Source organism: Phocoena sinus, chromosome 15 (assembly GCF_008692025.1).
Source record: "Phocoena sinus isolate mPhoSin1 chromosome 15, mPhoSin1.pri, whole genome shotgun sequence".
Taxonomy (NCBI): Eukaryota; Metazoa; Chordata; class Mammalia; order Artiodactyla; family Phocoenidae; genus Phocoena; species Phocoena sinus.
This window is the reverse complement of record NC_045777.1, coordinates 26,772,876-26,789,663: the sequence shown is the minus strand read 5'-3', so window position 1 is coordinate 26,789,663 and position 16,788 is coordinate 26,772,876. Positions and strand designations below refer to the sequence as shown.

Genomic DNA, 16,788 nt, shown 5'->3' with positions numbered 1-16,788 from the left:
CATGTCACGGAGCAACTAAGCCCATGTGCCACAACTACTGAGCCCACATGCCACAACTACTGAAGCCCATGCGCTTAGAGCCTGTGCTCCGCAACAAGAGAAGCCACTGCAATGAGAAACCCGCGCACCACAACGAAGAGTAGCCTCCTCTTGCCACAGCTAGAGAAACCCTGAGTGTAGCAGCGAAGATCGAGCGCAACCAAAAATAAAATAAAAAATTTAAAAATAAAATTAAAAAATAAATACAAGAGTAATAATTACATCTAAGCAGGAGTATTGATTGTGTCAGGCAATCTCTTCATTTTTTTCTGGTGGGGGGTGGGCAGAGTCATAGTAATGACAAGGATGGGGTCCACAGCCAGACTGCCTGGATTCAAATCCCAGCCCCACCACTTGCTAGCTGACCAGCCACTTCACAGGGCTGCTTGGGGATTCAATGAGATGCAGGTAAAGTGTTTGGCACATTGCCTGGCCCATAGTGAGTGCTCAGTAAATGAGTGGTATTATTGCTGTTGTTGAGCCAGAGTGTGGTAAAAGCAGCAATGGAAGGGGGCGGGGAGCATATGAAGGACCTGGAACATCAGATCAAGGGGTTTTGTTTGTCCTAGAGATGATAGGAATGGAGTGTTTTTTTTTTTGGCTGAGTTGGGTCTTCGTTGCCGCACATGGGCTTTCTCTAGTTGCTGCGAGCGGGGGCTACTCTTCGTTACGGTGTGCGGGCTTCTCACTGAGGTGGATTCTCTTGTTGCAGAGCACGGACTGTACGCGTGGGGGCTTCAGTAGTTTTGGCGTGCGGCTTAGCTGCTCCGTGGCATGTGGGATCTTCCCAGACCAGGGATCAAACCCGTGTCCACTGGCAGGTGGATTCTTAACCACTGTGCCACCAGGGAAGCCCCCCATTTTTTAAAAAAATATTTATTTATTTGGTTTCACTGGGTCTTAGTTGCGGCAGGCTGGCTCCTTAGTTGAGGCATTAGAACTCTTAGTTGCGGCATGCATGTGGGATCTAGTTCCCCGACCAGGGATGGAACCCGGGCCCCTTGCATTGGGAGCGCAGAGTCTTAACTACTGCGCCACCAGGGAAGTCCCCCGGACATATTTTTTCTTTTGTTTATCTGTTTATCTAGTGTCTTTCCCACCAGAATCTACCTACTTTCCCACAGTAGGTACTCAATGAACTCATGTTGCATGAATGCAGAGGAGGAGGTTGGGTAGCAGGTGAAGGTTATTTCATCCACCCTCCCACCCCGAATACTGGAATCTGGGCCTCCCCCACAGCCCTGGACACAGTGCTTGGTGCATAATAAGAACCCCCATACAGGTGTTTATTAGATTACAGAGATTTCGGATCTCTCTTAACTCTAAGTTAATTTTAGTTTAGGAAAAATCAGCTCGGGTGACCCCTGTTCATCCTCAGGGTCAGTTTGCTGCTTTATGGGCTGCCCTGAGACCCTCCCTCCACAGTGGCTCCCCTGGCCTTTAAACTCTAGGTGGGGAGGGCCATTCCCACTAGCTGGGGGTGGATCCTCCTTGCCAATAACCTTCAAGACCAGAAGGAGCTGCTTCTTAACAACCATCATGGGACACGGAGTGTCTAGCTTCAAACCCAGCCTCCCCTACTCTAGCTGTGTGTCCTTGGGCAAGCTGCATGACCACTCTGAGCCTCAGTTTCCTCCCCGAGGAGTAAGTGAACTCATTCAAGTCAAAAGTCAGGCATGATGCAGGTACTACTACTATACATTTACTAGCTAAGATTTGTGGATAGGGAAAGGAAAGGAGCTGGGGAGGAGGCGGGGGTGGGGGCGGGCAGTGCTCAGGGAGGACAGGAGCTCAGCCAGGGGGAAAGAGGTTCAGAGAGGAGGAGCTGGCGGCCTTTTCAGGAGACCAGGGTTCCAGGGAGAGATAGGGGTGAGGGTCAGGGAAGTGGAACTCAGCCCTGAAGACTGCAGTTCACGGAGGGTGGCAGGCTCCTCAGGCTCTAGGGGATGCAAACCCCCTCCCATTCTTTTTTCCGGCAGGCTCCAGCCCCTGGCAGAGTCCTGCAGCCCTGCCTTTTCTCAATGAAGGAACGACTGGGAGGCGATCAGACAGGCAGCTTCTGTGGCTCTTTAATATCCTCCGGGCCCATCCAACTACCCCACCCACCCACTCCCACTCCCACCGCCTTTAATGGGAGCGGGGGGCCGGGGGCACCCTCCCCCAGCCCAAAAACTAAGGCACCAGGTAGCTGCAGCAGGCCGGCCCAGACACAGAGCCACACACACAGATGGAGGACACACTGACCGCGGACGCAGACAAGCAAGGCGCGAAGAGGGGCAGGGGCGGGGATCAGGCCGCCGCGGGGCTCCCACAGGCTCTGGGCCCGTCCTGAAGGCCGTGGGAGGCGCAGACAATCCCCGAACGGGACCGGTCGAGAGGCCGAGGGGCGCCACGTTGGGGCAGGATCCTCACTTGCTGCCTTTGCGGGACAGACACCGCGGGAGGCAAGAGAAAGTCTGCTTGACGCGCGCCAGCAGCGGCAGCGGCCGGTGGGCTTCCCGGGGCGACCGCGGCACCAGGCGCTGCAAGGTCCCCTCCGAGGCCGAGGAGCTGGGCGCGGGGGAAGAGGCCGCGCTCGCAGAGCCCTGCCGGCAGCGCGCGCACATCGGCAGCAGCGCGCGCACCTCCTCCTCGTCGCGGAAAGGGCTCTCCCCGAAGCGCTCCTCCAGCTGCCGGCGAAGCTGGGGTGGGGTGGAGTCGGGGTCGGTGCCGGGCCGCCGGCTCGGTCCCCTCCCCAATCCTCAGAGCTTCCGCTCTTCTTCGAGTTTCCCACACCTCGCTAAGCCCCTCCCGTCCTGACCATCCTCTTAGCGTCCCTTTTGCGTCCCCATCCCCCTAACTGAGCCCCTCTCCCTCCGAATCCCTCCCCTCTCCCTGAATCCCCTTCCCCTTTGACACTCCATCTTCCAGACCTACTAAAGTGAGCCCCCCACCTGCACAGTGGGGACCACATTAACCCCTCCCCACACTGCCCAACAACTCTACTCAAGCAGGCCCTCTTGCCTGCCTGCCTCTTTCCTAATGCAGCCTTGCAGACAAGTCTCTGGGCAGCAGCCTGCCTTCCTGCACTGACTGCTTCTCTCTCTCATCTCTTGTTTGCGGGTGGGGGAGGGTGCGGCTCAGTCCCCGACATCTCCATGTGCCATCTGCCCAGTGGGCATAAGAGAAGGAACTGCTTTGGCCTCATCAAGGACCCAGGGGTGGAATAAGGACTGGACATGTCTCCCCAGGGGAGCCAAATGTTCAAATGCCTTCAGGCTCCAGGTAGGCAGAGCAGGCAATGCTGGAACCTAGCCAGATTGAAGGGTCCATAATCAGGCCCACGGGCATTCAAATCCTAAGTTAAAAAGGAAAAGAAAACACCTGGCCGTCCAACCTAGGGGCTAGGTTAGCTCAAGAGCCACGAGTTCAAGACCCCAGAAAAATCTTCTGCCAGGTCTGAAGCACAGGCTAAATTCTTTCCAATCAGTGCTCAGCTCAAGTAAGAAGAGTTTCCCACCCCTGCCCCTGCCCCTACCTTCAGGGAACTGCCCCAGCCAAACTCTTCAAGCTGCTGCCTAAAGCCTGGGTTGGGGTTGGCGATGGGCCGCGTGGCCTTGATGGCTTCAAGCACGTCCCGCCAGCTCAGTCCTGTCACAGTCATCACATATGCCGTCACGATGGTGGTGCTTCGGGAGACGCCTGCAAAGCTGGGACATCCCACCCCAAGGCTTCAGGTAAGGCCCAATCTCCTCCGTGTCCTCCAGGCACCCCATCCCCACTTCAGCTCTCCCACCCTTGCCTCCTGAGCTCCAACCACAAGGAAACTGCCAGGACCTGTCTTCCCACATCAGGCCTTTGTCTATGCTGTTCCCTCTGCCTGGCATTCACCCACATCAAAGGCCTGAGTGAAACATCACTTCACTCAATCATTCAGTACACGTTTCCTGATCATCTGTGATTTTTCAGGTACTGGGGATATAGTGGCGAATAAAACAGACGTGGTCTCTGCCGTCCTGGGGCTTACAATGTGGTTGGGAGAGACAGACACTAACAAGGGAAACAATTTCAGGTGGTGGTAACTGCTTCGAAGATGAGCCCAGTGGCTAGGAGATTGTATAAGAAGAGGTATTAACCTAGTGGAAGGGACGCGGAGGATTAGGGAAGGGGTTCGCAAGGAAGTGACGTCAAGCTGAATCCTGAAAGACGGGTAAGGATTGTCAAGAATGTTCTGGGCAGTGTACAAAGACCATGTGGGTGGGATCCTGGTGGACTTGAAGAATGGGGAGATGGCCAGCACAGCTGGAGCAAGGAAAGGAGGAAGAGAAGGGGAGAGGCAGGCTGGAGGAGCCGTCCCTATGGCTGGGGCTCAGGCAGAGCTACCCTGAGCCAGGCGTAGTGAGAAGTTATGGAATGAATGAAATCAACAGGACCAGGGGCCCCTGGGAAAACTCAGGGGTCCCATCTCCCCGCCTGGGGCTCCTCACTGCCCTGTACTACTGCCTCAAAGGCTAGAGGGGAGGAGAAGGAGCTGGAACTACTGAAGGATGCTGGGCTACCTGCCTGACCTCACCTATTCCTCCCAATAGCTCGCCAGGTCAACATTCTTTTTTCCCATTTTACAGATGAGAAAATTGAGTCTCAGGGAGAAATAGCTATCTGGCCATGGCCATACAGCTGGTAATAGACAGAGCCTTGATCTGAGTCCTCCATCAGCCTGTCAGACGAATGGTGGACTGTCAGGCATTGTGACAGGCTGGAGAAGATCCATCGCAGGCTCTGCATTCCCCACAGGATGAGGGCATGTTCAGGATGGAGGAAGGCCACTCACTTCCCCTCCCCCCACTCCCCTCTTAACTCACCAGTGCACAAGGCAGTTTCCCCCATTGAGGCGGCAACAGTGGATGAAGTTGATACATTCTTTGAAGTGCTTTTTGCTAGAGAAGAAAGCAATAAGGTACAGAGCACTGGCGGGGGGGACAGGTCTTCTAGGAGTTGTCCCCCTCCCCACTTCTGGGATGGCAAGAAACAGAGCCCTGGATCCTCAGGTCAGCCAGCACGTGCAGTGACTAGGGGCTGATACTGTAGTACTGGTGGAGGTGTGTGTGAAGCAATAATGGTGGCGTTTCAGGAGGTGAGAGAGGCCAATGATGGCAAATCCCACCACAGAGGCAGGAGCACCTCTTCAATGGGTCCTGTGGATCCTATTTTCATGGAGGGTTTATCTTGACCTTTCAAGGAAATGGGTGTGAGGAGTCCCACCCCTCTGGGGTCTGCAAACAGAGCACCTGGGGACAATAATGGTCAACAACAGGGTTGGGAGCAAGAGTCCCAAGGGGCAGGAGTGTCTGGCTGGGTCCCTCCCAGGCTGGGGTGTGCTACTGCTAATAACATAAACCAAAATCCTGCTTTCTGAGCCCTCATTACACGCCAGGCCCTGTCCTAGATCCTCAACCTGTGCTATCTGATCTTTGACAGCCTCCTTGGTGCTGATGGCCCCAACCCCTCACACACCCATTTTCTCTCTCAGAGAGGGGAAGTGATTTGTCCAAGGTCAAACAGCAAGTAAATGGCAGAGCCTGGCCTGAACCCAGATGCCTTAACTCCAAGGCCAGGAACAGGCTGAGCCTGACCCTTTCAAATCCACTGGGGCGTCTGAGCCTGAGGGACAGGGTGTTTTCTCCATTTCATAGCCAAAGAGACTGAGCTCTGGGAGGTTAGGGCTTGGCCAGCGGCATAGGCAAGGGTGTGGCTGAGACAGAGTCCAGGTGGTCTGGGAGAACACCTGTGCTGGGGTCTCCAGGACAGCTTTGTGGCCTGAGTCCTCTCTGTCCTCCCTCAGACCACCTCCCACCCTCCCTCTTCCCACCACATGAAGCAGCTGTCTGTCCATCTGTCAGCCCATCCAGAGGAACTTACATGGGTACCTCAGGGGCGTCGGCCACTGAGATGCGAAGGTAGGTTATGTCCTGCAAGTACAAAACACACATGGGCAGCCTGCACCCCAACCCCAGCCTGGGCCTCCCAAGCACCTCGCAACCTTAGGCCAGTTCCTGCCCCTCTCTGGGCCACTGTTATTGTCTCTGTCCAAAGAGGGTAGACACCTCCTCTGAGGGCCTCCCAGGTCTGACCATCTGTGGTTCCAGAACCTCCTGAGAAGATGGTATCCTAACCCCATAGCTGACTTGGGCACAAAGACTTGCCAAAAAGGATTCAGGGACCTTTTATTTAAGAGCTGGGAAAGGGCCACTTAACTTGACTCCCCTCCATAAAAGGATTACAAAATTACACAGTAAGAAGGGTAAAGCAGATTTTATTCTCTTGAAAAGAAACAAGAAATATGAAGATTAGTTTTAGTTCATGAATTGTGGTTATAAAACTCTGTGCTAATTATTAAAATAATCAAGGAATGAATTGTCAGGAATTTCTCCAACAAACTTGCTACCACAGCTTTCACTCCACGCCTAACCTTCACACAAGATCTTAAAGATGAGTCCTGCCCACATTCCAAGAATCACTTTTCTCAGGGACCTCTCTCAGTCCTTTGATATTCAAATGGCTCTTTTCAAGGGACTGGCGCACCTCCAGCCAGTGACTAAGTGACCGCCTGGCTAGGTCCTCATCTGTTAGTGGCTTTGTGTGAGATTCCAGCCCTTCTCTGTAACTCACTCTCCCCAAGGTCACATGAGCCTGCATCTTTTGCAAGCCTGCATCTTTTGCAAGGTTCGCAAATTCGCTTTGCAACACATTTGGCCTTGGATTTGCAGGGCATTATCAAACCCTGACTGGTAAATTCACTGATGGATGGGGAGGCAGAAGAGGGCAGGGCTGCCGGAGCAGTGACTCATTTTGCCAGTAGTCATTTCATTAGTAAATATAGTCATGCCTAGACAACCTTCCCCAGGCACTCTAGTGACTTGCATACTCCAAATACTCCAAAACAAGCCTGCTCTATAAAGCAAAATCAGACTCCATTGACCTGGAAATTTCTTCTAGTGTCTCTGTGACACTGAGAACCACAGATTGTTGGAGGTAGCTCTTAGAGACCATCAAATCCGACACAAGGGGAAACTAAGGCCCAGAGAGGGCGAGGACCCTGCCCAAGGGCACACAGCAAAGCTGTGACAGAACCCGGTCTGGATCTCAGATCTCCAGAGTCCCTTCCCACCCACAGTTCTCTCCCGTCGATGGGTGAGCCAGACTCTAACAGATAAAGAGGAAGGGGCTCTGTTTATCGATTGAGAATATGATTAACTTTGTTATTATGTCAGCTATAATTTGTTGAGCGCCTATTTTGTGGCTCTCAACAACCCAGTGAGGTAGGTACTGTTATAAAATTCCCCTTTTACGGATCAGGCAACTGAGGTCTAGAGAAGTGAAGTCCTGTGCCCAAGGTTACAGACAGAATGTGAAGATGTGAAGATGTGAACTCAGAGCTCCTGACTCCAGCACATGTGGTCTGGATTTCCTACTTCCCTACTCTAGGTCATAACAGCCTCACCCCGTCTTTTCCAGGATTCGATAATACCAGCTCCAACCCTCCCCGTGGGGGCCAGCTGTACAGTGTGCAAAGCATCTTTACCATATCACAGTCCCCTGGGGGCAGATAGGGCTGAGGGATCAGAGGCCCAGACAGGTGAAATCATAGCCCCAGGTCACAAGCGAGACACAGAGCCCAGAAACATCTATGTGGAGTCATCTATTCAGTTGGACAACGGGAAGCCCCTGTGGGAGACTTTTTAAGGTTTAGTGTGAGGCCTCTGGAGCCAGATGGCCTGTGTTCAAATTCCAGCTCCTTAGCTTCCTGGATGTGTGACCTCAGGCAGGTTACTTTACCTCTCTGGTCCTCAGTTGCCAAAGAGGGAGCAAATAGGGATGCTAATGTAAAACAGGCCAGTTTTTAAGCAAATGAGTTAGCATATGGGTCAGGAAGGCCTGTGTGCCAGTAGAGGATCTGGCACATTGTAGGTACTTGATAAATGGGTGCTGTGGGGGTCTGAAACCCCCCTTCCCACCCATGTGCAGCTCTGGGATGCGGGTAAGGCTTACCTGCAGCAGAGGCTGGGGTGACTCGTGGATGGAGATGATGTGTGTGATCTTATTCCGGCCTAGCTGATCCGTGTCTTTGGCGTCTGAAAGAAACAAGGATGCTTGAGCCAATATGGCAGGTGTGACCTATATATTCCGATGGCCAAGTGAGGCGGGAGCTCACTGCCCCACTCTCCTACTCAGCCCGCCCTCTCCACCTTGGCCCACCCTCTGCCGGCTCCCTGCTCCTTCACCACCTCTTGCTCCCAGCATGACAGGTCCTGTCACACCCCTAAGCTTCAGTCTCTCCACTGGGGCACCCACAGGTAACAGCCCAGCACCTCCCCAGCCTTGCCCCTGCTGTTCTTTCCATTGCAAACACCCTTCTGTGGCATATCCTTCACCAGGCAATTCTTCTAGGAATCTTGACTACAGAAGGGTTAACTCACACAGAAAGCTGTGTGTAGAAGATGGTTCTCTGCACTGCTGCTTATGACTGTCAACACATCAGAAACAGTTAAAAATGGGAACTGGGCTTCCCTGGTGGTGCAGTGGTTAAGGATCCGCCTGCCAATGCAGGGGACACGGGTTCGAGCCCTAGTCCGGGAAGATTCCGCATGCCATGGAGCAACTAAGCCCGTGTGCCACAACTACTGAGGCTGCGCTCTAGAGCCTGCGAGCCACAACTACTGAGCTCGCGTGCTACAACTACTGAAGCCCGTGCGCCTAGAGCCCGTGCTCCACAACAAGAGGAGCCACGGCCATGAGAAGCCTGCGCACCACAATGAAGAGTGGCTCCCGCTCGCCGCAACTAGAGAAAAGCCTGCGTGTAGCAACGAAGACCCAATGCAGCCAAAAAAAAAAAAAAAAGGAACAAACCACAAGGGGACTGGATAAATAATGGTATATTCATACTTGAATACTGTGCAGCCACTAACAAGATCTCTGTGTGCTGATATGCAAGGAAGCCCACAATATATTATTAAATGGGAAACACAGGTTACAGAACAGCATGCAGAATAGGCCCCCATTTTTGTTTTAAATATTATATCTATATGTACAAAGATACATGAAAACAACCCAGGGATATACCTCCCACAGCTATCAGTAGCCATCTCTAGGGGCTGGATTTCCAGTGCATGCAGACCTTTTATAATCGAAGTAAATAACATTCGATCTCCACATGCCCACTTCCTCGTTCACCACATTTACTGAGTGTTTACCATGTGCAGCCTTGGCTGGGCATGGCATTGTGGGGTCAAGTTCATGGCTCCTGCCCTCATGGGCCTACACACTTAAAGGGGATTCAGACCTTACTTACCAAATATTCAGAAGTCGGTGTGGTGTGAGCTGCTGAGGGAGCTCCCGGGGAGGAAGGCACCAGGGTTTAGGAAAGTGGGGCCCCTAAGCCCAGAGTGAGACAGGAGTGGATGGGGAAAGCTCTGCCCCAGTGCCGATGCCCCTCCCTCCCTAAAGCTTTCTCTGACTCCACAGATGGAAGTGACTTTTCCTGCCTTGGGTCTCCCAAGCTCCGGACCGGCCTTTCTCTTAGCCCAGGCCTGGGACAGGCGGAGTGCTGTGGCCTTGGGACGGAGCGGGCAGTGCTCACCCGTGAAGTTTCTGATGTAGAGTCCAGTCTCTAGAGACCTCTCCTCTGAGGAGGAGGTTGTGCCAGGAAGCCTTCCCAGCTTCCCAGCTAGAAGCAACACCTCCAAACAGACCTCAACCCAGAACCTCAGGGCTGGCAAAATCCTTAGAGGCGGGGGTGGGCCTTGTGCTGTGCGAGAGGCTGAGGCTCAGAGCAGGTACAGCCTTGCCCAGTGTCCAGTGTTCTGAGCCCTCTGTACTGGGGACGCTCCTCCACCCACGTCCCCCTTAGTCTTCATGAGTTCTTTCCTCCTCCCAGCCTGGCATCGCTTCCCTGCCCCCGGCCCCATTCCTGAGCATGTCCAGGGTGTGTGGGCCAGAGCATGAATGGTGGACACAGGCCTGGGACAGGGAGTGTGCCATGGCCTTGGGACAGAGTGGGCGGTGCTCACCAATGAAGTTTCCGAGGTAGAGTCCAGGAAGTACCTACAGGAGAGACAGGCTGGGGTCAGCCGGGTAGGGGTGCATGCAGCCCCTCTCAGTCCCATGAAGGGCGTCTGGCCCTCAGGACTCAGGGAGCGATCACCCCCGTCTTGTGGGCCTGGATGCTCTATGAATGATGTCTGGGGAGGGCAGCAGGGGGGCATCAAGGGAGGCCAGCCTGGGTAGGGGGAGAGGAAAGAGGAAAGAGGGGCACAAAGACCTAGGGAAAGAGGGTGGGAGGAGCACAGGGGGGGTGGCAAAGGGAGAGGTGGACTTGCTAAGGTGGGTAATGGGGAATTCTGAGAAGGAGGTGGGAAGGCAGGGACAGATGGGGGTCGTGCCTTGGGGTGGGGAATGGGGAAGGATAGAGAAACAGCATTAGAGAGAGTCCAGGGAGACAGAGACACATGGAGACAGAGAAAGAGACTCAGGAAGAGATAGTCTGGGGGTGACAAGAGTGCCACAGAAAGACACAGCAAGAAATACAGAGTCACAGAAGCTGTCAGAGACAGAGACACAGAGAGGCAGAGTCAGAGAGAGATACCGCCCCAGAGAGACAGACAGAGACGTACGATCTCAGGGTCCCAGGGAGACAGAGAAATAGACACACAGACCGCCAGAGCCAGAAGGTCAGAGGCGGGCGCCCGGCCGGCGCTGGGGCCGGCCAGGTGCGGGCTGCGCCATCCCGGCCCCCTACCTTGGTCATGCCATTCCCCATGATCCCGGGGGCGGGGATCCGGGCGCACCCCCAGCTCGCCACCCGCTGAGCGCAAGGGTCACAGCTGCCCTGACGGCCCGGGCCCGGCGCCTGCAGCCTGGCGGGGATCGGGGGGCCTGGTGTCCGCAGCCTGGCGGGGATCGGGGGGCCTGGCGTCCGCAGCTCGGCCCAGCCCTGCCCAGCTGCCGCCGCCGCCGCTGCCGCCGCCACCGCCCGCCGACCCCCGGCCAGGGAGGGAAATGCTGGAGCCGCCGCTGCCGCCGCCGCCGCCACCGCCGCTGCAGGCTCCTCCTACCCCCTTGGTCATGTGGGCCGCCCCCCCACCCGTGGGTCGCGGCGGGGGGCTGGACAAAGCCCCAGTGTGCCGGGCCCGGGGCCCGCGGGACAACGGCAGCTTGTTGGGGCCGCGAGGGGCGTCCACCTCCGGAGGTGGGGGCGGGGCGCTCCCCCCACCCTGGCACCGTCAGGCGCGGGCGGGGCGGGGGAGGAGAGAGCCCCCAGCCGCGGGCTCAGAGACTCCGGATCCCAGCTCCAGCTCTGCCCGGCCCTCCCTGCGGGCCCTGGGGCGAAACGCCTAGCTCCTTCGGCCTCGGTTTTCTAGCGGAAACGTGATGGGGGCTGGACTTGGATCTTCAGATTCTGTTTGAGACGAGAAAAGTGGGTAATTCCTTCCCTTTGTACATCTCGCTGCTCCGCCCCCCATGCAGGCATCTTACCAGCCAACCATCCTCCTCCCCCACTCTTGCAGCCAGTCTGTCCTCCCATCCTCCACTCCATCCATTCACTGTTCCGTCTGTCTGGTCACTCATCCAGCCATCCTCCCATCTCTTCCTCCCACATATACTTTGGCCTCTGAGGGTAGTGCCATCTGGGTCAGCTCTGCTGGGACCAGGCATAACTCTGCTTAGGGGCCCCAGTAAATCAGAGGTGCATGTGAGGAGAGGGAGATAAGTGAGGGTTACAGTCACCTGGGTTCCTTGGAGTAAAGGAGACTACGACAGGATGTAGTTAGAGGCAAGAGTCTCAGAAGGTGAGTCTGGAGACCAGGGTTCCAGGCCCTATTCATTCACCTCTGACCTGCTCAGTGACCTTGGGCAAATCCATTTGGGCTCCCAGCTACCCAAACGGTATGTCTAGTGTGCTGCTACTAGGACCGAAGATGGAGAATGTGAAATAACTGAGAGCACACACCTCCTGTGGGACTGAAATAGAAGCAGCTGAACCAGCTTTACTCCTCTAGCCGTCACCTGCCCCCCTCCATCTGTAGTGGTAAGTGACTGTGGGAGGAATGTGGGTACAGAGAAGGACAGGGTCGGAGGAACCTGTTTGAAATGCAGTGACTGCAGGAAAATAAAACTGTTTCTTTGGTATGTCTTTCTTCCTCAAATTCACAGTGTACATGGGGCTGCCTGTCTCAGCTCTGTGTCCAAGGTTCTCATATAAACCAAATTATTCAACAAATACTTACTGAGTACCCACTATATAGTAGGCATTAGGGGTGTCCCTAACAGATAAGGTGGCAGTGGTTCCTACCTTTGTTGGCTAACGGTCTAGACCAGCATTGCCCAGTAGGAATACAATGTGAGCCACATGGGTAATCATAAATTCTCTAGTAGACACATTAAAAAAGTAGAAAGAAGCAGGTTGTTATTAATGGTTTTATTTGACCCAGTATAGCCAAAATATTATCATTTCAATGTGTAGTCAATATTTAAACATTATTAATGACACATTTTACATTCTTTTAATTGTATTAAGTCTTTAAAATCCAGTGTGTATTTTATACTTAGAGCACATCTCAATTCAGTTTAGCCACATGTCAAATGCTTAATCGCCATATGTGGCTGGTAGCTCCATACTGGACATCAGGGCTAGGAGGGAAGGCAAACAAAATAGACAAAGCATTTACAAACAGTCGCAATTTTCTATGGAGGAAACAAACTGGGGGACAGGAAGAACCTCTGTAAATAGGAGACATTTGGATAAGACCTGACATGTAAGAAGGACACAGCTGTTTAAAGAGTGGAGAGATTTCCAGCAGAAGGAACAGCACAAGCAAAGGCCCTGCGGTGGGAAAGCTTGGTCTTTGGGAAGAGCCAGTAGGAGTGGAGGGGAGGAGGCCAAGGGGAGGTGGTAAGATTGAGGCTAAAGAGGAGAAGAGGCCAAGCATGAAGGACCATGTATGGCCATGATTGGGGGTTTAGAGTTTCCTTCTCAGTATGATGGAAAGCCAGTAGGAAAATTTAAACAGAGTGGCCATGTCATCTGATTTACATGGATCATATTGGCCCCTAACTGGAGTATAGATTAGAGAGGCAAAGAAGGGAGGCTTTGAGGAGAGATGGTGAGAGATGGCAAGAGATGAGGCGCCCTGGGACAAAGAGGGAGTGGAGAGGCTGGAAAGAAGGGGAGAGATGCAGCATATATTAGTATTTTGGCAGCATAACCGACTTGTAGATAGATTATATGTGGGGAAAAGGAAGGAATTCTAGGATGACTCCCAGTTTTCCTGCCTTGAAAATCGCTATCTGTGCCTCAGAGATAAAATCAGGGTTAGTAATCCATTCAACAAATAATTATTGGGCCCCAGGTTATACATGAAATATTGCACCAAAGATGTACTGTCTGACTTGAGTTTTCCAGAAGGCCCCACCCTATGGATGGCATAAAGAAATGCCGAGAAGGCGGCCTGAAGACCAGTTCCTCATCATGACCCTGGCCTTTGCAGCTCCGTGAACCTGGGCAGGTGACCAAATGCCCCGGGTCTGTTTCCTCATCCATCTGGGGGCAATTACCACATAGCCCTATGTACCTCTACTTGATTTTTGGGGGAATAATCAAAGCACAGGTAGGAAAGAACTCTATCAGGTTAAAAACCCTGGAAAAAAATGTAGTTATTAGATTTAACACATTTAATATCTATATACTGTTCAGCCTTTGAAAGTGTTAGTTGTTACAAAGCCCAAGCCTTAAATGAGTCACGGGAAGTGACAGTTTTTTAAAACCAGTAATATGAAGATGCTAAGATGCAGTTCTCACCTTGGGTTTCCTTGCTTAAAACCATTCAGTGGTTCACCATAGTAGGCAAATTAATGGTCTCCCCGAAGATGTCCATTCTCTAATTCTTGGAAATTGGGATCGTGTTATGTTACATGGCAAGAGGAAATTAAGGCCGCAGATGGAATTGAAGTTGCTAATCAGCTGACCGTGAGTTGGGGAGATTATCCTGGATTGTTTGGGAAGGTCCAGTGTAATCACAAGAATCCTTATAAGTGAAAGAGGAAAGCAGGAGTATAAGAGTCAGAGGGGATGTGATGACAGCAGCAGAGGTCACAGTGCTATGATTTCTGGCTTCGAGGATGGAAGGAGGCCATGAGGAAGGCAAAACAAAGAAACAGACTCTCTCATAGAGCTTCCAGAAGGAACTCGGCCCTGCCAACACTTTCATTTTAGCTTAGTGAGACCCGATTCAGACTCCTGACATCAGGAACTATATGCTAATACATTTGTACTGTTTTAAGTCATTCAGTTTACAGTAATTACAGCAGCAATAGGAACCTAATACACTCACCAGTGCCCTTGGGGAAAAGTCCAGCCTGCTAAGTACGGCACACAAAGCCTTGTGGGACTGGGCTTCTGCCACTGTGACTCTGAGCAAATTTCTTAACTTCTATGGGCCTCAGTTTTACCATCTGTAAAATGGGGAGGAAAAAAACCCCTCTAGGTCTGTAGTGAGATTAAATGCAAGGACATATTTAAAGTACCTACTAGAGAGACTGCACACAGCACATCATCATCATCATCATTTTTGTTGTCATTATTATTATCACGGAGCAATTGACAGGGAGTTAGGAGGCCTGGGTTCTACTCCCCTCGCTAGGACTCTGTTTCTGCATCTGTAAAAAAGGAAACAAACAAAAACATACAGGTTTGGCCGTCTCATCTTTCCTCTCTTCACTCTTTCCTGGTCACTGATCTGCATTCACTTCCTCAAACATGCTTCACTCTGTCTTCCAATTTTGTACATGCTGTTCCCTCTGCCTGGCATGCCCTTCCCATCCCCTTTACCAGATGAACTCCTATTTCCTCCTGGAAGTCTCTGCTGACCCCAATTAGAATTGGTTAGACCTCACTGTTATGCATTCCCAAAACATCCTAAACTTCCTCTATCATAGTAGTGATTTTCTTTTATTACTATGGCTTGTTTTTCATTTAGAAAAAAAAGAAAAACAAATCCAGATAAGAATATTTTGACCTATTTGCTTCAACTGGGTTCTTTAAAAAAAAACCATTTCAAATAAACTTGACATAGTTGAAGTTTCCTCTCCTCTCTCCTCCTCCTTAATTCTCTCCCCACCGGCAACGCTATCATGAATTGGGTGTGCATCTTTCCAGTCTGTGTTTTTAAACTTGTAATACCTATATGCCCATAAATATATAGAATATGCTTTTGTATGTGTGTTTATAATTAACACAAATGTAACCTTTAAAAATATTTATCATTCTACAACTTTCTTTTATTGATCCAACAATAGGTTTGGGGGATATCTCCATGTTGATATAGAGCTGGATCATTCATTTTAATCACTGTATAGTATTTTTTTATTAGGGTATATCCCCTTTTATTCATCCATCACCCTACCAATGGACATTTAAATCATTTCTAATATTTTCCACTAATATAAAGAATGCTTGGGCTTCCCTGGTGGCGCAGTGGTTGAGAGTCCGCCTGCCGATGCAGGGGACGCGGGTTCGTGCCCCGGACCGGGAGGATCCCACGTGCCGCGGAGCGGCTGGGCCCGTGAGCCATGGCCGCTGAGCCTGCGCGTCCGGAGCCTGTGCTCCGCAACGGGAGAGGCCACAACAGTGAGAGGCCCGTGTACCACAAAAAATTAAAAAAAAAAATAAAATAAAATAAAATAAAAGAATGCTTTATATTATACGCAAAGAACATCCTTATACATACAACCTATGCACAAGTGTTCAAATTTCTTTAGGGAAGGTTGTCATCTTGCACATTAGCTGTAAAACAAAAGGTAGTCCATGGGTTGTGCAGCTGTATTCAGAGAGCCTATGGGCTGTATATCCAGTAGTTGAATCGACGAGTTGTAAGGTGTGTGCCTTTTCAACTTTATGAGACATTGCCAAATTGCCTTCCAAAGTGTGAATGTAATCATATAAAGATTCCTGTTCCCCAACATGCTCACAGACACTTGGCATGCATATGTGTTTTAATTTTGTCTAGTTGATGTATTTAAAATCATCTCTTATAATTATTTTGATTTATGTATCTCAGTTGCCTATTGGCAATTCAAGTTTTTTTCCGCTGAAAATTCCCTATTTATATATTTTGTTCACTTTTCTTTTGCAGATTGTGGGGGAGAGTCTTTCTTAATGGTTTTCAGGAGTTCTTTGAATGCTTGCCCTTTGTTATATAGGTTGCAGATTTTTACTCCTAGTCTATTGCTTGTCTTTTAATCCAATTTGCAACGTCTTCTGTTACATGGCAGTTTAAGTTTTGAGAGAGTCACAGATCAACTTTTCCCTTATGAGTTATGCTTTATTAAGAAATCCTTCTTCACCATTAAGTCATAAAATTATATATATATGTATGTATGTATATACAGTTGACCCTTGAACAACATGATTTTGAACTAAGCAGGTCCACGTATATGCAGATTTTTTTCAATAAATATGTACTACAGTACTATACAATCGGAGGTTGGTTGAACCCAAGGATGCGGAACCGTCTATAGGGAAGGCCAGCTGTAAAGCTATAGGTGGTTTTTCAACTTCTTGGGGTTGGCACCCCTAACTTCCGCATTGTTCAAGGGTCAGCTGTAGTCCGAAATATTTGTTTGCCATATTTATTCTTTAATCCATTTGAATTAGGTATCTTATTTTTTATTCCTATGGAATGCCAGTTTCTCAGTGCCATTTACTGAGTTCTCCAT

The 16,788-nt window shown here is 51.2% G+C and overlaps 1 protein-coding gene across 1 annotated transcript; it reads right to left on the bottom strand.

Moving 5' to 3' along the window:
- Positions 1–1,397: 1,397 nt before the first annotated feature.
- On the bottom strand, positions 1,398–11,111 carry DUSP15 (dual specificity phosphatase 15). Its single transcript, XM_032606153.1, has 7 exons — positions 10,814–11,111; positions 10,086–10,119; positions 8,068–8,150; positions 5,938–5,987; positions 4,881–4,955; positions 3,557–3,728; positions 1,398–2,720 (listed from the first exon to the last, which is right to left on the bottom strand). Exons 1-7 carry the CDS (start codon positions 10,832–10,834, stop codon positions 2,448–2,450), a joined length of 708 nt encoding a protein of 235 aa, XP_032462044.1. The 5' UTR covers positions 10,835–11,111; the 3' UTR covers positions 1,398–2,447.
- Between the last annotated feature and the right edge of the window lie 5,677 nt (positions 11,112–16,788).